Here is a 24,056-nt window from a genome sequence, read left to right as displayed (position 1 = left end):
AAGGCGCAGCCGTCTGCAATCGCTCTTGTCTGTCGCTCGAGGCCCCGCCCCGCGCTCACGGGCGCCGCCATGTTGGGGGTCCTCGCTGGAGACACGTAGGCGTCCGCGTAAGATGCCGGCCGGCGCGCGTTACTGCCGCCAAGATGGCGTCCATGCGGGAGAGCGACACGGGCCTGTGGCTGCACAACAAGCTGGGAGCCACGGACGAGCTGTGGGCGCCCCCCAGCATTGCGTCCCTGCTTACCGCTGCGGTCATCGATAACATCCGCCTCTGCTTCCACCGTCTCTCATCGGCTGTGAAGCTCAAGCTGCTGCTCGGGACGCTGCATCTTCCGCGCCGCACGGTGGACGAGGTGAGGGCGCGGGTCGGCTTCTCTCCGGCCGGAGCGCAGCTCCCGCCTCCCGCCTCCCACCTCCCACCTCCCGCCTGCACCCACGCCGTGCCTTTCCTTTTCCCCCGCTGGCTGCGCTCATCTCCGGGTTGGCGCCGCTCGGCCTACCCACCCGGCCCGACGCGTCAGTGCCTCCAGCCGCCGGGCCGCTGGCTGCGACCGGGGGTCGTGGGCCCAAGGCCGGAACAGCCCTCAGCCCGGCTGGCCGGGCGCGGAGTACTGGACGCTGCAGTTCCGAAGCCACCTTTGGTTTGGGGCTCTTAGTCAAGTGACTGCTTATCTTAATTTTGTCGCCTTTGCCTCTCGGAGTATCAGTCTGCTTAGCATCCTCTCTATTCTGTCGACACTCTTCAGTGCATTCTTACTCCACGTTGCATCTCTGCAAAATATACGATGCTTTGCAAATACATACACAACAAATATCTCTGCAGGGTAGCCCAGCTTGACCTCCACGTACTTGGTATATCCTGCATCACTATCTGGAGGGCTGGGATTGCAGGTCTGGGCCACCACATCTGACAGCAAAAACACCAAAGCACCTTAGTTTTTAAACATTTCTGGTTAGTTGTATCACTAAGGTTGGTTTTAGTTTTTGTTGCGCTATTGAAAAAAAAAAAAGCAACTGCATGCTTTTCAGTTCAGCAAATACTAATAGCTAAATGACCCACTTCTGTTATCGTCATACAAAAGAACACGGCTGCATCCTCCCAAGCACTTCCTTGCCTCTCTTCCCCACGGGAGTAAACATTTATCTTTTCTTTTTCTTTCAGGATTATCAATTGTGTGTGCATTCCTAGCAGGAGTATTTAGTTTCTGCCTCATTTGAACTTAATATGGCAACATGTTACTATGTTATGTGCTTTTTTGGTGTAGTGTGGGTGTGTCCTCTGTCGGTAGACACTTGGACAGAGTCATACAAGTTGCTGCAGACAATTTGTTCCTTTCTTCCTTCTTTTTTTTTTTTTTTTTTTTTTTTTTGGAGGGGGTTGTTTTCGAGACAGGGTTTCTCTGTGTAACAGTCCTGTCTGTCCTGGAACTTTGTAGACCAGGCTGTCCTTGAACTCATTGAGATCTGCCTGCTTCTGCCTCCCAAGTGCTGGGATTAAAGGAGTGCACTGCCACAACCAGGCCAGAGTTTGATTTTTCATGCATTATGGTGTTCTCTTCTCCAAGCACACAGCACATGGACGATTAGGTTGTGGCTTGTTTTTTCATCTGTTTTTTTCCTGTTTCATGTTAGCTTGTTCTGTTGTGACTGACACCAGCATTATATGTCCAGGTGACTGTGAGCATGCATTTTTTCTAGAAGTAGAATTGTAGGTGGTAGCAGGATTATGGCAAGTGGCTTTTCAAAGCAATACTATCAAATAATTCTCAACGACACATAGGGCAAGTAAAATGGTTTAGTTGAATGTTGTGTCATCTGCTTATTTTTCTGTTTGGCTTTCTTTTTTGTGAGTTGTTCTACTTATTTTTCCTGGTGGTCTATTTTTCTTGGTTTGTCACTTTGGAAGAATATTCTTTTTAATAAATGCTGGCTTCTTACTGTCTTAGTTTGATGACATGTTTCAGCTGTTTCCCAGCTTAGCTTTTTGGATGGAGCTCTTGGTACTTAGCCTCTCCTTCCCTGTGGTTGTTGCCTGCTTAGCCTTGTTCAGAAAGTGCTTCTTCCTTGAGGTTAGGCACCTGTGCTCTCTCGTTAGCACTGCACTGTAAGCCTCCTCCTCCCATGGGCTGCTTTTGTGAAGCTGAGAGTTCAGTTTACATGTGGCTATGGAAGGTCCAACACCACAGACTGTTTTTTCTGCCCTATTGCTTCTGCTGTGAGCTTTTTTTTTTTTCCCCTGATAATGTGCTGAGCTATTTGCTATCACTTTATTGTTATGTGTTTTGATGTCATGCAGGCTCAGAAAGGTAGAGAAAGTTGACCTTCCTGGTCAGCTGATGCCCCAGAAGTTTTTCTCCTATTCCATCTCAAACAAAACCTCTCTTTAGACTGAATATCCCTCCCTTCTACCTCTTTTGTATCTATCTGTCCTCCTGACTCCCTCTTACTCTCTGTGATTTCTTCTTTTTATTTATTTATTTATTTTTTGTTTATTATGTATACAGTATTCTGTCTGCATGTGTCCCTGCAGGCCAGTAGAGGGCACCAGATCTCATTACAGATGGTTGTGAGCCACCATGTGGTTGCTGGGAATTGAACACAGGGCCTCTGGAAGAGCAGTCAGTGCTCTTAACCTCTGAGCCATCTCTCCAGCCCTTTTATTTCTTCTTAATAGTCTTATGTTCATTTCCTGTCAGCTGGTTGTTTGCTCCATCTGTTGACCTATGGTTGACTTTGTTTAATCCTGTTTACAATACTCAAGCAGAAAGCTCTTGGATTAAAGGTGTGTGCTAGGGCTGAGTCACACCACAGTAGACACAGGTTTTTTTTCAGTAAATAATGCACACTCGGGGCTCATAGTGTGATCCTACAATAGTGACATAAAGGGTAAAGCCTCCACCTAACCTGCAGTAATGGCTTCAGCTTTCCTTGGCCCCAGCACTTCTCTGGGTCTTTTTTGTGTGTGTATCTTTGTGTTTACATTTGTGCATGTGTATGTGCACATGTAGGTGGAAGTACGGTTTAGGTGTCTGCCTCAGTTGCTCTACAGCGTATTCCTGAGTTCTTCCTGTCTTCTCTGTAGAGCTGGACTATATAGGCTCATACCCACAGAGCAAGGCTTTTTATGTGGGTATGGGAATCTAAACGTGGGGCCTCCAACTTGGCTTGGTAACAGTCCACCAACGGAGCCATGTTCTCAGCTCACAGGGTAAATAGTCTTAATAGCACAGAGTCTTGCTGGGCAGTGGTGGCACAGGACTTTAATCCCAGCACTCGGAAGGCAGAGGCAGGCATATCTCTGAGTTTGAAGCCAGCCTGGTGTATAGAACAAGATCCAGGACAGCCAGAACTACACAGAGAAACCTTGTCTCAAAAAACAAAACAGTGTGTGTGTGTGTGTGTGTGTGTGTGTGTGTGTGTGTGTGTGTGTGTGTAACCTAGAGGAGGTTTGGGCAGTTATTTAGAACAGAATCATTAAGTTCTGTGATTCTCCTCTGTTTGTATATTTCATATTTTTGTTTGCTAATGGTATATAGAAATCCTTTAGACTTAGGCAATGAGTCAGAATAGCACCTGGGCTGAGGTCTCCTTTTTGTTGTTGTTGGTTTTGGTTTTGGCTTTTTTGTTTGCTTGTTTTTTTTTGTGGGGGGGGTTGTTTTGTTTTGAGACAGGGTCTCTACATAGCCTTGGCTGTCCAGAAACTCACTATGTAGACCAGACCAGACTGGCTTGGAACTTCCAGAGGTCTGTCTGCCTCTCCCTGTGCCTTCCAAGTGCTGGGATGAAAGGCAAACACTCAGCTCTGGGCTGAGATCTTTTTCTTTTTTTCTTTTCTTTTTTTGTTTGTTTTTCAAGACAGGGTTCTCAGTGGCTTTGGAGGCTGTCCTGGAACTAGTTCTTGTAGACCAGGCTGGTCTTGAACTCACAGAGATCCACCTGCGTCTGTCTCCCGAGTGCTGGGATTAAAGGCATGCGCCACCAACATCTGGCTTTGGGCTGAGATCTTATTGTGATTGTTTTCTGGTGTAATCGGGGTTTATTAATTTCTTTTTCTTACCTTACTATACTGTCTACTTGTACTGTTGATCCTCTGCATTGTAGCATCCTGGATTTGCCTGTTCCTCTGTATCAGCTGTTGCTTTGTATATTTTTGGTTTTGTGTTAATAGGTATGTATAACTTTGTAGTTGTTGTAGTTACATTGTGAACAGAACAGCAGGTGGAGATGTTACAGTATTGGCTAATGTTTTGTCCTTAGGTTTTTAAATGGTTCATAAAGAATTATTTTTTATTTTTATTACATTTATTTATTATGTTGCTATACTTTATATGTGGAGGTCACAGAACACCTTATAGGAGTAGGTTTTTTTCCAAAGATTAAACTCTGGTTGTCAGACTTAGTGGGAAATATCTTTACTTACTGCTAGGGCATCTTGCTGGCACTTAGATCCATTTATGCTTGTTTGGCTCTTTTTTTTTAATAACAGAGTCTCTATGCGGCCCTACTTGCTCCATCTCTCTCTGCCTCCAGTGTGTTGGAATTAAAGAAATGCACCACCATGTCTGGTCTTTGTAACAGTTTTTATCTGATGTTAATACTAGCTTAATCATCTTGTTTCTTGATGTGACTGTTGGGGTGATTTGAATGAGGATGTCTCCCATAGGTTCTGAGATTTGAATACTTGGCTCCCAGTTAGTAGCAGTTTTGGGAGACTTAGGAGTTGTGGCCTTCCTAGAGGATGTATATCATGGGGAGGGGGTGAGCTTTGAAATTTTAAAGACTGTTTCAAGTTCGTTCTTTGCTTCATCATTGTGGTTGAAGATGTGAGCCCTCAGCTCTGCTCCAGCTGTGTGTGTGCCGCTTGCTGCTACACCTCCCTGCCACAGTGGACTTTTATACTGGAACCCTAAACCCAAGTAAATTCTTTCTTCTGTAAATTGCCTTGGTCACAATGTTTATCACAGAAATAGAAAAGTAACTAATAGCCGAGTGGTGGTGGCGCACGCCATTAATACCAGCACTCGGGAGGTGGAGGCAGGAGGATTTCTGTGAGTTCGAGACCAGCCTGGTCTACAAGAGCTAGTTCCAGGACAGCCTCCAAAGCCACAGAGAAACCCTGTCTTGAACACCCACCACCACCACCCCCCAAAAAAGAAAGAAAAGTAACTAATATAGCGTTGTCTTAGTTTGGTTTCTATTGCTGTGATAAGATACCATAAGCAAAAACAACTTAGGGAATAACGTATTTCAGCTTGAGTTTATGAAGTCTGTCATGGAGGGAAGTCAGAGCAGGAACTGAAGCAAAAGCCATGGAGGAATGCTGCTTACTGGTTTACTTTCACAAACCACAGAAACACCTGCTTGGAGTAGCACCACCCACAGGCAGCTGAGCCCATCCCCATCAATCATAAGTCAAGAAAATGAGTCTGTTGTGGGATATGCCTTTAATCTGAGCACTCAGGAGGCAGAAGTAGGCAGATCTCTTGAGTTCCAAGCCATCCAGAGTGAGACTCTATTTAAAAAAAAAAAAGGAGGAAGAGGAAGCCATCTCCACAGACTTGCCTATAAAACAGTCTTTATGGCGACATTTCCAATGAGGTTAGGTTTCCTCTTCCGGGATAACTCTAGTTTGTGTCAAGTTGACAAAAAAAGCTAACCAGCACAGTTCACCCTTAGTCATCTTGCTACTCAAACATATCACTGTTAAATCATCATCTTTCTCTGTTGTATTTGTACCTAAAATCATGTTAATATTAACATCAAAATGCCAGGCGGTGGTGGCGCACGCCTTTAATCCCAGTACTCGGGAGGCAGAGGCAGGCGGATCTCTGTGAGTTCGAGACCAGCCTGGTCTGCAGAGGGAGTTGCAGGACAGGCTCTAAAGCTACACAGAGAAACCCTGTCTCTAAAAAAGAAAGAAGCAGCAGTGGTGTCCCCAAGGACTTGCCCATAGGCCAGTCTAAAGGAGACATTTTTTCAACCGAGGTTCCCTCTCCCCAGATGACTCCAGCTTTGTGTCAGGTTGACAAAAACTAAATAGCGTAGATGTGTATAAATGTCTCTGTATGTAGTGTTTATATACGCGAATATGTATGCAATTCTCCAAATCTGCACAGCCTTACTCTGTAGAAGCTAAGTAAACAGCAGTTCTCAACTAGTTCAAAGAGAAAAGTGTTTCAGTGGTCTGTGTTTCAGTTACTCAGTGAGGGATGCAGAATTAGTTGGAGTTGCTGACACCTTAATATGAACTAAGGATACCTTGTGTAAGGATGTAGATGATTGTAGAGACAACATAGGAACTGACAAGATGGTGCTTGAGTAAATTTAAAGGCCTTGAGGAAATGGGAAGTGCTGCTCCTGAATAGTACTCTGTAGTAGGCTTTCTTGGACTGCTAACCAGCTCCCAAGTCAAGACACAGAAACTTATCAGTTATGAATGCTCAGCCTTATCTTATGCTTCTCTCTCTAGCTCTTATAATTTAACCTGTTTCTCTTCAACTACATTTTGCCTTGGGGCTTTTTACCTTTCATTCTGTATATTCTACTTCTTCTGCTTCCTCTGTGTCTGTCTGCCCCCTCACCATCTCCCTCGTTCTCTCTGCTCTTCCTGAGCCTAGATTTCTCCTGTTTATTCTCTTTGCCCACCAGCCCTGCCTATCCCTCTCCTGCCTCTCTTGGCAGGTTTTAATTAGACCAGTCAGGTGGCTTATACAGGCAAGATGAAACAAATACAACACATCTTTACATTGTTAACAAAGGCAGCATAGACAAATGTAACACACTTTTACACAATTAAAGTAATATTCCACAGCAGAAACAAATGTAACATATCTTTACATAGTTAAAGTAATACTCCACAACAGCAAGCTACTTCCAAAACTATAGAAACAACAGAAACATCTGACTGCCTGGACAGCCACACAAGGTTCCTCTGCAACATTGGGGCATCCATCTTCAGTCTGTAGGCCTAGAATATCTGGCAGACTTTTCTATGAAGCAAGAATTTTGTTGAAGGACTGATTTACCTTGTATTGGTAAAGTTCAGCAGTCATGGTCCTGTGTGTCCTGCATGTCCAGTTTGTACAGCATACTGTCAGCAGTTGAGGCAAGGGCAGTTTCTTGCCCAAATGTGTAGCTTTGCCACAGTGAAAGCAAACTCCATATGGAGTTCTTCTATGCCCATAACACTTTAAAATAAATAAATAAATAAATAATTGGTGCTGCCAGGAGCAGATATATCTTGTTGTCATGAAAAGCCTTAGCTTATTAAACATCTTAAATGCCATATTCTATAGGCCGCTGAAGTGTTTGAAGATCACCCATCTAAAATATCTCTGTTTGACAGTAGAAACATACCAAACATGACTATAAGTTTGACTACTCTAGATGACTAATTATTAATCTGTATTTCTTAATTATACATTACATTTTAAAATGAGTTGCATAAGCACAATATCCTAAATAAGAGTAGAAACATACATACAGTATAACAAAATTAACTTTAAATTTGTATCAATTACCAAAATCCACACCAATATAAAAAATATGAGGTTAATTGTCTTTTTATCCTATATTTCTCTATCCCCTCTAAACAATGACAAACATCCATAACCCACCGAATTACCAAAAACCACCCACCCCTCCTCTTGGGAATGTGGGTGCTGTGTTCTCTTGACTGCTTCCTGTTGTCTTGAGGAGAGCGACATCTACAGGAGACCCTGAGAAAACTGAGATAATGATCAAATCCTGGGAAAACTGTTGTAACTTTTGTTGTCCAGTCTCAGAGCTGTTCCCCTGCAGACAGACCAGTATATATATCACCTGTCATGTACCTTTCTTTGTTTATTTCTTAATGGCTGTAGCCAAAATTTTCAGGAGGTCTCCTCTGACCAAACCTGATTTCTGTTAACCTTGAAGGAATGCACAGCCTTTTGTTTCTTATGGAAACAAAAGTATAGCCTTTCCCCAATGCAGTACATTTTCTGGATTCCATTGTAAGGCTAAGGTGTCCCTCAAGTATCTAGGCTGGTTTAATCCAGCAGTCCCTCTTACAGCCCCATGCCTCTCAGCAGCTGTTGTTTGCTCATCAGCATTCAGAAAACTCAAAAGTCAACACAGTATCACAGACTCCCTTTGTATTCCCATCTCTACATGGCTTTCTCCTATTTTACTCTCTCTTTAAAGACTTTATTATTTTTAAATTTTATTTTTTCCTCTGGCTGTCTGTACCCATTTTCTTAAGCCTATGCACATTTTTAAAAACACTGTAACCTGTTTAGAGTTTTTTTCCAACTGGGCCTGTCTTTACTGTGTGTCTCTAGCCTTTTCTGACCTGTGAACCAAACCTTAAACTCTGGCAGTTAGCTCTACCCCCTTCCTCAGGTCTATTACAGCCAGCCTTAAGACTACAGCCTTGGTTGAGAGCTGCTTTTAACTTAAACCCCTTTAAGCATTCAACTGGGAGCTGCATTCAACTGCCCCAGCTCTGGGATGTTGGTGTCCCTCACTGTGGCAGACATTTTTATTTAGCTTGTTGTTTCTACTTAGCATGCTGGTTCTGCAGAGCCTCTTAAAGGATCCATATCCTTTTCTTCCTCCTTCTCCGCTGCCTCCTCCTCCCAGCTTTCTCAGACCCTATGTGGAAATTTGGACCCTGTGTTGGAACACCAAATGTAACAGGCTTTCTTTTAGGGCCACCAACCAGCTCCTAAATCATGACATGGAGACTTATTATGAATGCTCAGCCTTATGCTTATCCTGCTAGCTCTTATAACTTAATTAACCTGTTTCTCTTCATCTACATTTTTGGCTCAGGGATTTTTACCTTTCTTTCCTTCTGTATGTCCTACTTTCACAGTTTTCCTCCATGTCTGGCTGGTGCCTCCCTTCTTTCTCCCTTCTTCTTTTTTTTCTTCTCCTGAGCCTAGATTCCTCCTACGTATTTTCTCTGCCTACCAGCTCCGCCTGTACCTCTATTGTCTAGCTATTGACTGCTCAGCTTTTTATTAGACCAATCAGGTGCCTCAGGCAGGCAAGGTGAAACAGCAACACATCCTTACATCATTAAACAAATGTAGCATAAACAAAAGTAACACATCTTTACATAGTTTTTTGGGGGGCCACTGTCGAGACAGGGTTTCTCTGTGGCTTTGAAGGCTGTCCTGGAACTAGCTCTTGTAGACCAGGCTGGTCTCAAACTCACAGAGATCCGCCTGCCTCTGCCTCCCAAGTGCTGGGATTAAAGGCGTATGCCACCATCGCCTGGCTCATCTTTTACATAGTTAAAGTTATATTCTACAACAGGTTATCACAGTGGTTACTGCCTCAGGGCACCCAGATGTAAAAATGTGTAGATTTGTGGCAAGGGCATTTGAAGCTGTCACCTTTCCAGGAGGGCAAGCAGGGCTGGTAGCATGAATTGGCATCTTCTGTTTTGGCAGATGAAGGGTGCTCTGATGGATATTATCCAACTGGCTACCCTAGACTCAGACCCCTGGGTCCTCATGGTTGCTGACATTCTGAAATCCTTTCCTGACACTGGCTCACTGAATCTAGACCTGGAGGAACAGAACCCCAATGTTCAAGACATCTTAGGAGAACTTCGAGAAAAAGGTGAGTAGCCTGGCTTTGTTTTACAATGGGAGGAAGGAAGTCTCATTTTAGAAATTGGGTTGTCTGTATCACACTGTTGGTGTGGTGTGCTGTGGTTCCTTAGACAGTGGCTGTCCTTCCTGGCTTGCTTCAGTCTGACTTAACCACAGCCTTGTCCCCGATGCACGTGCAGTGTCTGGAATTATGACTCATCTATGGTTCACTTGCCACTGCTGTCTCTCCCCATAAGCTCCATGAGGGTGAACATGTACAGGTTGTGTCTTCAGAGCCTAAAACATTCTGTGCCATAAATAACAAATATAGAATCATAAATAAAAATCAACAAATAAATAGTTAAACACTGAGGTGAAAACAAGAAAGGAACTCATGTGGTCTTAGAGAAGTGACAGCAGGAATGAACGTCCATGCCTCTGATGCTATCTCTCCCTCTGAAAAAAACGAAGGCTTGAGGTCATGCACTCCGACATGGCTGCTTGTGAGGCCCTAGTAGGTTTTGGGGTTTTGTTGACTTGTGGTTGCAGACTGGGAGCACTGGCCTGCGCAGGTCGTATCACCTTGCTGGGGTGGCTGATTCCCCTGGGAGCAGGAAGACGAGGCAGCTTGCTTACCATTAGTCTGTTTCCCTCAGTCATGTAACTGATTGGGCAGTTCCTTGAAGTTTCTCAGACTCTGACTTCTTGGTGATCACACTGAATTAGAAAGCACACATGGATAGTTTTGTTAAGACTGCAAATGAGCAGTGTCTGGGGTGAGCAACCACCAGGGCTCTGTAGTCACAGGGAGAGGGCTTTCCTGGTGTTGAGGCTGCCTTATTAGGATGCAGGGACTCCTCCCCATGCTGCTGTACGCAGTGCGCTGTGGTTCCTGGACCCCCACAGTCCTGTGGTTTGCAGCTGACATAACTGAAGAATGCTTGTCTTCTCTTCTAGCTTTTCTTGTTTATATAAAGTCCCTTGAGAGTCTAATGGGCCTTCCTCTAGGGTGGCAGACCTATCCTCTGGTCCTTACCCACTTGGATGATCTTGGGCTCTGGGGATGGTGGTACTGGAATGGTGGGAGCCTCAGGGGGTTGAAACTAAAGCAAAAAGCTGTCATGCTGGTAAATAATGAAAGCCTACATGGAGTCGCCTGCATGTGAGCTGTGAGGGCTACAGTCTGAGCTCCCTGATGCAAGGGCTCTGACTTCCGGTGATACTCTGGCTCTCCACAGTGGGCGAGTGTGAAGCATCTGCCATGCTACCACTGGAGTGCCAGTACCTGAACAAGAATGCCCTAACCACCCTCGCTGGGCCCCTCACCCCACCAGTGAAGCATTTTCAGCTGAAGCGGAAACCCAAGAGTGCCACTCTCCGAGCAGAACTGCTACAGAAGTGTGAGTGACTGAGTTACAGCAATCCTGCTCTTTTCTCTGGTGTTTTCAGATTTTCTTACTTTAAAAGAGCATAGCTTGTCCTTTCTGTGTTGGGTCACTGCTGTTTAGAAACATGCATTAGCAACTCAGGGTTTTTCAAGTGTGGCCTGTAATCTCACAAAGTGGAATCTGTGCTGGCCAAGATGTGGTGTGAGGCTGCTGCTTGTGTCTTGGCCTTGGTCTTAAGCCACGTCTGGTCGCTATCATAGAAGATGATTTCATTAAATGCTTTCCCAAGTCATGTCTCAGGACAGTTTGTGTGGAAGGCACTTACTGGATGAATAAAGTGTCCATTAAAGCATCTATTTTAAGCCATGTGCACTGTGTACCTGGGTAGCAGCCTCTTGAGATACTGAGGCAGAAAGATCACTTGAGCCCAAGAGCCCAAACTGGTTTAAGACCAGCCTAGGCAACATAGACATTTCCTCCCTCCCTCCCTCTTTGTTTGTTTGTTTCTTTCTGTGGTTTTCGAGATAGGGTTTCTCTGTGTAACCTTGCCTGTTCTGGAACTTGCTTTGTAGACCGTGCTGTCCTCAATCTCACTAAGATCCTCCTGCCTCTGTCTCTCAAGTGTTGAGATTAATGTGTGCACTACCACTGCCTGGATCATAAACTGTTATTTTGGCCATGCAGTTAATATTACTAATATTTGTAAATAGCTCTTTTTGTTTTGTTTTGTTTTTGGAAAGCAGTCTTGCTGTGTTGCCTGGCTGGTTTGAGATCCCCCTTCTCCTACCTCAGCTTCCTGAATGCTGGGATCACAGGTCTACACCAAGCCCAGCAAAGTTTAGAGGAATGTAAGAGCCCAGAGCCAGTGTGTCAGTGGGCTGGGGTCTGTGCTGCCTGGTATCTCAGTGGCACAGGCTGACTGACCTGCTCTGAAAGGTTTCTGCGTAACTATTCCAGCCCTGCTGTCATGATGTCAGCAGCTCTGCCGGTGCCCATGGTCTTACCCTCCAGCCCTCCTGAGCCACTTCAGGAAGATCTGTTTCTTTTTCATGTTTATATATAAGTCTGTGAGGGGAATCTTGGCCTGAGCCTGCTGTAAAGACAGTTGAAGGGACCTGTGAGATACCAGCCCCTCTCAGGCTTCAGGTTCACCAGGATGAAACAGGTGGCTGTGACAATTCTGGGGCCACTTAACGTGGAAATCTCTGAACACGGAAAGTCTTGGCCATATTTGACCTAGTTTCAAGCTACTCAGTGAACTGGGGAGGCTTAGAAACATGCATTTACAACAGATGGTGGGTTTATTGTTTGATATTGTTTTATTATGCCTTCTTATCTTTCACATAGCTGGCATTCATTCTGTACGAATGGAAGAATCTATCTTGCTATCTCTTGAATGCCCTGTCACTACCATCTTGACTGCCCTGTCAATACCCTCAGTGGTATTTTCTTGGCGTAGGGAAATTTAATATTTTCCATTGAGGGCCACAAGAGAAAAACCTTCTGCAATACTAGCCTCAGTGTTAGTTCTTCCATTGCCACAAGAGTCCCTGGGGGAATGGAGCAGAGTTGGGCAGAGGTCTGACAGTACACAGATGAAGACAGGCAGTCAAGTCAGAAGCATCCCAGGGGAGAGACTTAGCCATGTGCTGGTTTCTGTCCATCTAGGTGCTGCCTTCAGGATCTGTCCCAAGACAAGCTTTGGTCCAGAGCAAAGGGAAAAAGCCTCAGTGGATTGAATTATAGCCACAGGCGAGTGCAGTGCTCTCCCTTTTAGAGGAGATTGTAGTGGGGATGAAGTTGGTGTGTTCTCAGAAACACCTAGAAACAGGCACCCAGGATGAGACTTGGCAACCCAGAAGCCATGCAGTGAGGAGCTAAACACCTTCTTTGTTTCCCACCAAGGAAACCAAAGCCCCCACATGCTGTAGGCATTCTGTTCCATCTTGCTGCCCTGGGAACAATGATGAAAATAAAAGAAAAATACTTTTTTTTGGTTTTTCGAGACAAGGTTTCTCTGTGTAGCCCTTGCTATCTTGGAACTTGTTCTGTAGATGACCAGACTAGCCTCAAACTCAGAGATCCGCCTGCCTCTGCCTCCTGAAGTGCTGGGATTAAAGGAGTGTAGCACCACTGCCCAATGAAAAATAGACTTAGAAACTCTGACAAGCTGGGCGTTGGTGGCACACACCTTTAAGCCAGCACTTGGGAGGCAGAGGCAGGCAGGTCTCTGTGAGTTTGAGGCCAGCCTGGTCTCCAGAGAAAGTGCCAGGATAGGTTCCAAAGCTACACAGAGAAACCCTGTTTTGAAAAAACAAAAAAGAAAAAGGAAAAACAAAAAGACAAAAAACAACCTGAAAATTACAAACTAGCGAAAAAATTTGCACTAATTCTTAGCTTAATGTTACAGGCAATGATTTATAAAACATTACCAGGAAATGGTTCCTCCTTTTTCTTTCTTTCTTTCTTTCTTTTTTCTTTCTTTTTTTCTTTTTTTTTTTTTTTTAAAGGAAATACTAGCTGCAAGGTCAGTGGCAATACTGGCTGCATTCCTGCCAGGAATGCAGTTACCTTGGGTATTTTTATGAGTCACTTTTGTTGAGGTTACTTTATGGGCTGAAGTGCCTTATGATCTAAGAGATGGTTGACCCTATGGCTTTTTTCACAGCCACTGAGACAGCCCAGCAGCTGAAGAGAAGTGCCGGGGTGCCATTTCACGCCAAGGGCCGGGGGCTGCTCCGCAAGATGGACACTACAAGTAAGGCTTGTGTGCTCTCAGGCAGGTGCTGTTTGTTGTTTGCCAGGCAGGATGGTTTGACTTTTCCTCACCAGAAAAATCACGCAGCTGTTGAGTCCTGAGGGATGAGGCCCACTGGTCCTGCAGCTAGTAGATATGTATGAGGACAAGCAGGGCCATCTGCATCTTTGCGTGGTGAGAGGAAGGAAGCCATGTATGGTGGGCCAGCATCAGATTAACTGGAGGGGATATTTGCTGTTGCCTCTCTATTGGGTGTAGCAGTTATGACAGATGGCTAGGCTGAGAGACAAGGGCGGGTTCCCAAGATGGGGGGTGAGGGTCACACAGCAGTTCGGCTCTTCACGCATGTGCCTGTATGAATGTGCACTTTGCATTGTTTCTCTTTTAGAACCATGTCCAGGGCTCAGTGGGCAGGACAGCTGTAGAATGAAGGGGAAGTCTTGCTGGTCCTCACACTTGGTTTATTTGGCATCTTGGCATACCAAGTTCCCATAACCCCACAGCAAACACATAGCTAGTAGAGAGTCTTCGGTAGAATGGCTCACCATTCTACCATCATTACTGCTGACATGGGTCTTCTTTGTTGTGGCTTGGTGCTATAGTGTAGGCTCCACCTTGCTTCCCTTGCCCTTGAGGAGTGGCACTGGACAAACTTTAAGGAGGAATAGTCTGGACATCACATTATGCCCACCTCTGACCCAGCTTGTAGCACAAGGCATCCTGAGTGATGGCAAATGTATATAGGTACACATTGGCACAGAACTCGGGTATTTTCCTGGGACACGAGGACAAGATAGAGTAGGGACAGTTCCTTCAGTGAGTGTCGTTAGTACTGAGAGACATATAAGTAGAAAGTATTCTGAGACTTGTTAAGGTCACATAGCTAAAGATATATGCCTTTGTTCTTAGCAAAAATGTCAGTTTGGGTGTCGTCACTCTTCTGGGCAGTGTTTGATACATGGATAGTTCTTGTCCTACAAGGTCTGGCTGTCTCTGGTGTCTTAGACAGCTTCATCTTCCATTACTCCTGCCTTCCCAGAGCGGATGTGAGTCATACACCTCCAGAGTATCAAGCCTGGGTCTTCCCAACAGATCTTCAGGGATGTTGTTAGGTTTGTAGGGTCTGAACCACTGTCCCTTCACCAAAGAGACACTGGCAAAAACAGTCTGAGTGGGATTTTTTGTTTGTTTTAATTATTTTATTATTGTATGTGTATGGGTGTTTTGTATGGGCACATATATGTCTATGCACCTGTGTGCAGTGCTGCTACAGGCCAGAATAGGACATCAGATCCCCTGAGACTGGAGCTAACAGTTGGGCTGGGAATCGAACCTCTGGAAGAATAGTCAATGCTCTTAACCACTGAGCTATTGCTTTAGCCCTGAATTTGCTTATTTTGGTTTTGAGGGGGGTTTGTTTGTTTTATTTTGTTTTTTTTCAAGATAGGGTTTCTCTGTGGCTTTGGAAACTGTCCTGGAACTAGCTCTTGTAGACCAGGCTGGTCTTGAACTCACAGAGATCCGCCTGCCTCTGCCTCCCAAGTGCGGGGATTAAAGGCGTGCACCACCACGGCCTGGCTTGTTTTTTTGAGACAGGGTCCTGACTGTCCCGGAACTTGCTCTCTAGACCAGGCTGGCCTTGAACTCAGAGATGTGCCTGCCTCTGCCTCCTGGGTGCTTGATTAAAGGTGTGAAGCACCACCCTCAGCCGGCTCTGGGTTCTTTTTAGCACAGGACAAAATATACCAAGTGCAGAATGTGACAGAAGAGACTCACTGGTATGGGGCTTCCCAGAGGCAGAGGCAGGCTTAGCCTGCCCTATGATCAGAAGCTGCTGTCATCACTGACACCATTCTCTTCTGTAGCCCCTCTCAAAGGCATCCCGAAGCAAGCCCCCTTCAGAAGTCCCACCACACCCAGCGTCTTCAGCCCCTCTGGGAACCGGACCCCAATACCACCTTCCAGGACACCACTGCAGAAAGAAAGGGGTGTGAAGGTGGGACATCCCTTTTTATGTCCTGGCAAGACTAACTAAGCCTTGATTCTTCACTCTGTAATTAAGTATGGGATATGTGTATTTTGGCAGCTGCTGGATATATCTGAGCTGAATACAGTTGGTGCTGGCCGAGAGGCAAAGAGGAGGAGAAAGACTTTAGGTGCGTATGAATCATTTCAAGTGTGGAGGGAGCTGTCGGAGGCATTATAGCGAGTGTGTAGTATCTAGTATGCCCGAGCTCTCTCTCTCTCTTTCCCCCTTCCCCCTCTCTTTCCCTCTCCTCCTCTCTCATGTATACAGTGGTCTGTCTGCATGCATGCCTGCAGGCCAGAAGAGGGCACCAGATACCATTACAGATGGTTGTGAGCCATCATGTGGTAGCTGGGAATTGAACTCGGGACCTCTGGAAGCACAGTCAGTGTTCCTAATCTCTAAGCCATCTTTCCAGCCACTGAGTGCTTTATCTTACCACAGTGGCAGTGGAACTTTTCCCAGGAAAAGTTTTCCCTGGAAAACTTTTTTTGGGGGTGGGGGTGAGAGTGAGGGGTGGGGGAGTGGCTTTTGAGACAAGTTCTTACACTGTAGTCCTGGCTGGCCTCTTAGCTTGTAGATTTTCAAGTGTTAGGATTACGGGCTATAATGCTTAGCCCAAAAGAATCATTTGTTCTCTGCCCAGAGACCTGAGGGCACAATGCTGCTTTGCATTCAGCCTACACAGAGGACATTTGTGACCTCTGAACTGCAGCTGGGTTAGAGAGCCACTAACCAACTCTCTTTATTGGCAGACACAGAAGTGGTGGAAAAGCCCACCAAGGAAGAGACAGTTGTTGAAAATGCCACCCCTGACTATGCTGCTGGCCTGGTGTCCACACAGGTAGGGCTTCCATGCAGTGTATCCAACTGTTCCCAACCCTGACAAAGCCAAAACAGTGTGTCCCATCTTGTCCTGACTGATGGCCACCTAGATGTGTTCTATAAAAGTGTGTGTGTGTGCAGATATTCTTGTATGTAAATGTATGTGAGTGGCAGAGGGAGCCAGAGCCTGACTTAGGCATCAGCCTTGTGTTTGGAACAAATACCTGCTTTATATTGGGATTACTGCCTGAGTTGTCTCCATACCTCTGTACCTCATTTTCCTCTTTGTTTAGTGGGTATGGTTCCTTTTGAGGCCCCAGTGCCCTGGAGACCATGCCTTGCATATAGGTGGGAAGGGTGAGCCAGCCAGAGCAGCTCTTCCCCAGAGGCTGTCTGTAGAAATAGAGATGGGCTTTAAGGGCCGTAGGTGCAGAGGACACATGTATAGAGGCAGAGTGTGGCCCTGTGGCATGGTATGGTCATGTCTCTGAGCTCTTTCCATTACTCAACTTCTTTCCTCAGGTGTCAATTTGGGACAATTGGGGTGGTGGCCATGGCCTAAATTTGGAGTCCAGTATCACTAAAGCCAGTGGCCTGGAGAAGCCACTGTCCCTGTCCTGGGGATATGAGTACCTGCCATCTTGCTTCATTGATGGGCAGGGGCTGATGGAGGCTGTCTAGGATACCCCAGGGAGGTATACTGAAACCTGACCTTTGCCTGAAGAGATCATGGCCCTTGTCTTCCAGAAACTTGGGTCTTTGAATAGTGAGCCAGCACTTCCCTCTACAAGTTACCTGCCCTCTACCCCCAGTGTGGTACCTGCCTCATCTTACATCCCCAGTTCTGAGAACCCCCCAGGTAAGTAGCCTGCAGTATGCTAAGCCAGTATTCCCTCAGCCCATAGAAGGACTTGCCCTGGGGTTACCGAAACTGAGCTTAGTATGTGCACCTAGGAAGTAGCCTTGCTCACATGGTGCTTCTCAGCATTGAGACACCTGTCTCAGTGTCTCTTGATCCCAGGCAGCATGGAGGGAACTCCTCCTGGCCTAGAAATAAGCCAGAAGTCCTTGATTTTAGTGAACAAGTGGCTGCCAAGATTGGTACCCTGTTCTCTGGGTGGGTAAGGATCTGAGGATTGTCTCTTCCCAAATGAAGGATACTACAGAAGGATGATTCCTTCAGGGTCAGATGTAAGCTTGGATTAGTCAGTTGCTTGGGTGGTTGGTTCCTTTGGGCTCAGCTTTGTCTATTGTTAGTGGGTCGAGGGTCAGCCCTGCTGAGGTTTGTGGAAGCTACTTCCCACCAGCACCCAGGTTATGGGGAATTTACCATAGGCCAGGAGCTAACCAGAGTCCTGGATAACTTAATCTGTGGATCTAGGAATGCCTGAGGACATAGGTTCTGCCCTGCTGGGTAGTAGTGCACAGGGCTCACGTCCCTGCCTGTGAAGGCCAGTAAGGGCTTCTGGTCAGCAGTGATAGAAGACAGCAATTGGGTATGGGTCACAGTTGCTGCCAGAACCTGGAAGAGCCTATTGCCTCTCCAGAAAATGGTGTTAGTACAGGCAGCCTGGAGACGAGTCTGGGATGAGTAGATTAGGGATGTACTTCTCTTCCTGGACAACCCTCCTTAGTAACCGTGCTTTGCTTGCAGCCCCTCCTTCCCGGGAAGCCAGCCGACCACCTGAGGAGCCCAGTGCCCCAAGTCCTACACTGCCAGCTCAGTTTAAACAAAGGGCACCTATGTATAACAGTGGCCTGAGCCCAGCTACACCAACACCTGCAGCACCTACCTCGCCTCTGACACCTACTACTCCTCCAGCTGCCACTCCTACTGCTCAGACACCCCCAGTGGCCATGGTGGCCCCGCAGACCCAGGCACCTGCCCCTGTTCAGCAGCAACCTAAGAAGAACCTGTCCCTCACAGTAAGTACCCTGGCAGGTTTCATGGCCATTAGGTGGATGACATAGCTTTGCCTGTTAGTAGCTGGGGTGTTATGGGACGAACCTGGCAGGGCCAGTGGGTGGAGGAGGCAAGGTGGCCTGGGCAGCTCCCACACTCACGTCCTCTCTTTACAGAGAGAACAGATGTTTGCTGCCCAGGAGATGTTCAAGACGGCAAACAAGGTCACTCGGCCAGAGAAGGCCCTCATCCTGGGCTTCATGGCTGGTTCTCGAGGTGTGTCTGTGCTACTAGGCCTGGGAGGTGCCCCCCGTGGGGTGGGGGATGGGTTCCTTGGCCCCAGGCACCTGCCCAGCAGCCCCTGCTTCCTACAGAGAACCCATGCCCGGAACAGGGGGATGTGATCCAGATCAAGCTCAGCGAGCACACAGAGGATCTGCCCAAGGCAGACGGCCAGGGCAGCACCACCATGCTAGTAGACACAGTGTTCGAGATGAACTACGCCACGGGCCAGTGGACACGATTCAAGAAGTACAAGCCCATGACAAATGTGTCCTAAGGGCCATCTCCGCTGCTGACCCTCATCAGGCCAGAAGACAAGTACTGCTGGCTATGCTAAGTGACCTGAGCAGATACCGAAGGATGTGCTCCACCCAGCACCTGTCATTCACAGGCTACTGGGCCCCAGGCTGTTTTTAAGTTTTAGATCATTTCTCTGGGGAGTTTAGGCTTATTTTTTATATATACATATAATTATTATAATGGGTTAGTTTTTGTGTGATTAAGTTACCTTTTTTGGGGGGTTCAATATTACATTTTGAATGCTAAACCAAAAAAGTTACAACTTCATTTTAGTGCCTGATAAGACTATTACCTTCTCTTTTTTTCTTTAAAAAAACTGCACTGGCTGAGAGGAGGTTCTCTGCTTGTGCATGCCTTCCCTCCTGAGGCTGAGGGGACCAAAGGTGACACCTGGCAGGCTAGGGCGTGAGGGGGGCTATGACCAGCCTCACGGTTACTGACTGCCAGGGATTTCTATGTCTTTTGTACAGTTGTAAACATTTCAAGCCTGTCTCTGGGTAACTATTTTCATTGTAAAATGATATGAGTATTAAAGTTTAGTTTTTCTAAAGAAAGCCCACAGAGCTATGTTTCAAGCTAGCTTGGCTCCCTGTTCTGGGACCAAACCCCCTCCCTGTACACCTGTCAGAACCCCAGGGGAGAAGAAGCAGAGCTGGGAGATAAAGAGTCTACCTGAAAATAAGTAGGCAATGGGCAGGGCAACCTTGGGGTGTGAGGTCACAGTCACAGGGCAACAACAGGGAATGTCAAGGCCGCAGCATTGGGAAATGGGCCGATGCCTGCTGTCTTAAATTCATAGCACCCAGGAAGTTGGAGAAGTCAAACATAGTTCCATATAAAATAAGTGTAAGAAAAAGGCCTTTAAAGTTTTTTAATAAAAAAATACTCAATACAGTTTTCCAAACACAACTTTCCACTTAAATGCTATTTTTCCCCCAACTGGTAATTCTTGTCTATATTTCGGTATTACTTCCCCCCTCCCCCGCAAACTTCAAGTTTTTAAGCCTTCACTATCAGATCTGGTGACAGTACCCAGCATTCCTAAAAGGAACCTGACTATATTGTATGAAGTTTAGACACCAATAGGCACATTTAAACTTAAATTTAATTTGTGATAGGTCATTTCACATCTCAACAGGATATGGTGACACCGTGATACACATGGACACAGCATTTTTACTCTACTGACTAACAGTCATCAGCTACACTCCTTGTAGATGAAGATATTTGGCAACTGAGTTGTTTGCATTAACTTTAATCAGAACATTTTTATCTTTAAGTAGCTCTAGAAGGTGGGCACTTCACACATCATGTTACTTGGAAGTCATCAGAAATGCCAAACTGAGTGTGCCTGCCTGGGACCCAGGAGTCCTAGGTGCTAGTGCCAGGGAAGTTCCTCAGGAACTAGCACCTGGATCCTTGTCACTCTTGCTAGATGCACTGCCATACGGGTGCCTGGGTTTAACTGCGACAGCTCCATATTCTCTAGACCAGACCAGACCAGACCAGACCAGAGCTGGCCTGGACACCAGCTGTGCATTCCTGGGCTGCTGCCACCCTGCACAGGCACACAGGTGTGTGTTGACTAGGGAACTGCTCGCTGGATTTTAGATACTGGAGGTGCCTGAGGAATATGGAATTTGGGCAGGTTTCATTTGGTTTACTTCACATTAAAGAAAAACAATGTTGGAGCTGATGCTCAGAAAGTCACATATCTTTCAGACTCATTAGAGCACCTGCCACATCAGTCACAGCCCTGGTCCTGTGGGAAAGGCCATCACCCCAGGGTCACTTTACTCAGAATTGCATATCAGTCTTCGGCTGGTTTTCAGAGTTAGTGTTATTTACTCATTAATACTTTTTGGGAAGGGGAAATGGTCTAAAAATTTCACAATATTTCCTTCAGAAAGATCACAAATAGTAATTTAGAACCAAAAATCCCAAGACTTTACATAACATTAAAGAAGATAGTTAATCTGCTCCCCCTTAAGTGTACTGCAAAACCAATTCTGATGCTCTTTCAGAAGTCACTCAGCTGGTGGACAACTAACAAGATGGGCCCCCAGGTGGTCTCTGGAGCCTAGGGGCCATGTGCATGTGAAGAGGCTATCTAGCCTGTCACCACACCAGCCTTTCAAACTTAGGGCAGATGACAGAAATTTATGAACCAATCTAGTATTTTTAGGGCAGTTTGAGCCAGGTTCTAAACTGAAAAATGCCCTTGGTCTCATCTGGTCAAACAGATGTCTCCAGAGGTAACTAGGCCTGTGCCTATGGAAGCCATTGGCTATCTGCAAAGCTAATGTAGCTTTTGGGGGATTACTACTATAGAAAGGCCAAAGAGAGGGTCACTGGCCAGTCTTGGTCCAAATGGAAGCTGCAGTTCTACAAGGCTAGAGGGCAGCAGGATAGCAGACTCTGCTAGGGATTGAATGAAGAGTGAGCTGTTTTGCTTTGTGGCTTTTCTAAAACCATCAATTGTTGCTGCACTGCGTGTACCTATCCTCCCAATATAAAGCACGAGGTCTCCTTTCTCCATGTCTTTGCTCTCCAGGGCCAAGATATACTCCTGAGAAGGCAGAAGCAAGCCTGCCAAAGATACCATTTTAAATCTCACTAGGGAAACAGGTACCATCAGACCTGTCCACCATGAGACCAGGTGGCACCCTGGTGGGAACAGACAGAGGGCAACACAGCCTGGGGCTCGACAGATGCACAGGAGAGAGCACATCAGGGAGCATAAGTGTAGGGTCCAGGCTGTGTGCCTTGTGTCCTCAGGATCCTGTAGTTACCTCCCTGCTTGCTCAAAATCTACCTAACAAATACATTTTAGTTGATAAGTGATTTGCGAAAGTTTTAGCAAAAGTATACTGGGAATAAATCCCAGAAACAGAAAAACCAAGTGAAGGAAAATATACAAGGTTTCCCCCAAATGTAGGTCAAAGACCTTAGGTTCATAAGACATCAGAGAAAACAGCCAAAACAAAGGCAGCTGCTCTGCTCCACAGGCCACACTGCTATCACTGGTCAAGTCCACAAAAGGGAAAGCCATGAGAGGAATTGTGCTACACCACACCAACTCAAAGTGGAAACAAAGCACTTTGAGGAAAAATTCACATTAATACAAAGAACATAGGCTGTTTCAAAGGAGCAAAATAATGATCAATCCTGACTGGGTAGCCCAGGGCCTGCATCCCAGTTTGTCCTGAGTGGGGGGCAATATGTGAGCAGAAGCCTGAACCATCAGGATAGAGCTAAGGGTGACCTTTAAAAAAGTCTATACATTTCAGGTAAGATAAAAGCGTTTCACATACCAGTTAATCTTCAATCATAACTTTAATCTAAAATGAAAACGGGAGGGCACCTTGACGTTGGGTCTCAGATTCAAGTGTAGCAGTGATGCTGTGTAGTAAGGCTTGTTTGTCCTGGACCACTGAGTGTGCAGCTGACAAGCATCAGTGCAGACACAGCACAGCTGCTGAGGATGGCTCAGTGGTGGGAGGTGCTCCCTCCCACCCAAGGAGGCCTGTACATGTCATAGCATTATGGGCTGGGTCCTTGGGGCAAGTGCTGTGCTTGCCTTCCCATTATAGGCAGGGCTGGCTGCCCCATGCCACTCCTGGATCTGACCAAGGGCTATTTGCCTTCTGTGACCCTTCGCCAACACCGCCTTCTCTTCCTCTTCCCCTTTGACTTCAGTGATTCTGGAAAGGGTTTCTCAGTCTTGGTACTTCTTGCGGATTCTGCCCTCAAATCATGCTCACAGCAGTAGGATTGCCCATCCTGGGTGGAACGAAAGGCAGTCCCATCTTGGTGTTCCTTACAGAATGAGTTGGGGCACAGGTGGCAAAATGAGGTAGAAGGTTTGCCACATACATCACAGTGATGCCAAGGACATTCCCACTTCCCTGCAAAAAAAATTCATCATCAGCAAACAAGTGGCAGAATCAGAGCTTTAGCATTTTCAGGGCTGAAAGTAATTTTCTTGAGGGGTGCTAAGACTGAACCAGAGGGTCTCATGCACGTGATCTTGAACTGAGTTAATGTCCACAGGGTATGTTTCCTGGACTGACCTTGAACTAGCCATCCTCCTGCTTCAGCCTCTCGAGTTGGTAGGCCAATGGAAATATACCTGCATACCTAACTGAAAATTACTTTTTAAAACTAGTCAAATAAATGCAAATTAACATAAAAGACTGCATTACAGTTGCCAGAGAGAAGTTAGTAGTTGGTGCTCAACTACTAGGCCAGGCAGGTACCAAGTGTTGCAGACGACAGTCTACATGCCTGCCAGCTGCAGCACCATACCAAACACCAAGGACAGCTCATGGCTGTTAGACTCTAGGAAATTCTATTGATGGCAATAGCTATCCTCTGACTTGACTTTTTTTTTTTTAAATTGCTGTTTTGTTTTTAGAGTCATGTTTTCTCTATGTAGCCCTGGCTGTCCTGAAACTCACTCAATAGACCAGGCTGGCCTCAAACTCAGAGATCCACCTGCCTCTGCTTCCCCAAGTGCTGTGTGTACCACCATACCCAGCTTGGGACTTGCCTATTTATAAGGGAACAGTTTTATGCTTAGATATGAATCTCTGAAGACTTGTTAGGGTTAAGGATAATTGTTAAATCCAAATATATGTATAAAACCATTTTTTTGGTCTTTGGGTCAAATGTTTTTATAATTTTTCATTTGAAATCCTAACTTTTTGTTCTTATACCGTGACTACTCAAGTATATAAGTGGAAAAGCCTATTTTATTGTCTTCTAGGGAGCCAAATCTGTTGTTCCATCTTAAATAGCAGCTCGTGCTAGCTCTGTGTCATCTGAGGACAGTGCCTACAAGTCTTGGGGAAGGAGTTAGGTCAAGTTTCCTACAACTACTAGTCCAGTGACAAGACCAATCGTGGTGAAGCTGCTACAGTGGAACTTATCTTCTCCAATACAGCCCTGGTGCATGTCACTTTAGATCTTGGTGCTAAGGAGACAACAA

General features: G+C 46.1%; 2 protein-coding genes across 5 annotated transcripts in view; one reads left to right on the top strand and one right to left on the bottom strand.

The window, feature by feature from the left end:
* Nelfa (negative elongation factor complex member A) lies at window positions 1-19,621 on the top strand. The gene is made up of 11 exons (XM_027387194.2): window positions 1-353; window positions 9,441-9,612; window positions 10,823-10,984; window positions 13,641-13,730; window positions 15,596-15,726; window positions 15,817-15,886; window positions 16,512-16,600; window positions 17,329-17,440; window positions 18,236-18,507; window positions 18,661-18,760; window positions 18,859-19,621. Exons 1-11 carry the CDS (start codon window positions 144-146, stop codon window positions 19,041-19,043), a joined length of 1,593 nt encoding a protein of 530 aa, XP_027242995.1. The 5' UTR covers window positions 1-143; the 3' UTR covers window positions 19,044-19,621.
* Window positions 19,622-20,153: 532 nt separating this feature from the next.
* The window catches only part of Nsd2 (nuclear receptor binding SET domain protein 2), a 77,886-nt gene continuing 73,983 nt past the window's right edge, over window positions 20,154-24,056 (bottom strand). For all 4 annotated transcript variants that reach the window (XM_027387188.2, XM_027387191.2, XM_027387189.2 and 1 more), the window contains one exon: window positions 20,154-22,974. In XM_027387188.2, coding sequence (XP_027242989.1) covers window positions 22,703-22,974 — 272 coding nt within the window. In that variant the 3' untranslated portion in view covers window positions 20,154-22,702. The remainder of the gene's footprint in view (window positions 22,975-24,056) is intronic.

Source organism: Cricetulus griseus (genome assembly GCF_003668045.3).
Source record: "Cricetulus griseus strain 17A/GY chromosome 1 unlocalized genomic scaffold, alternate assembly CriGri-PICRH-1.0 chr1_1, whole genome shotgun sequence".
Lineage (NCBI taxonomy): Eukaryota > Metazoa > Chordata > Mammalia > Rodentia > Cricetidae > Cricetulus > Cricetulus griseus.
This window is presented reverse-complemented; position numbering and strand designations above follow the sequence as displayed.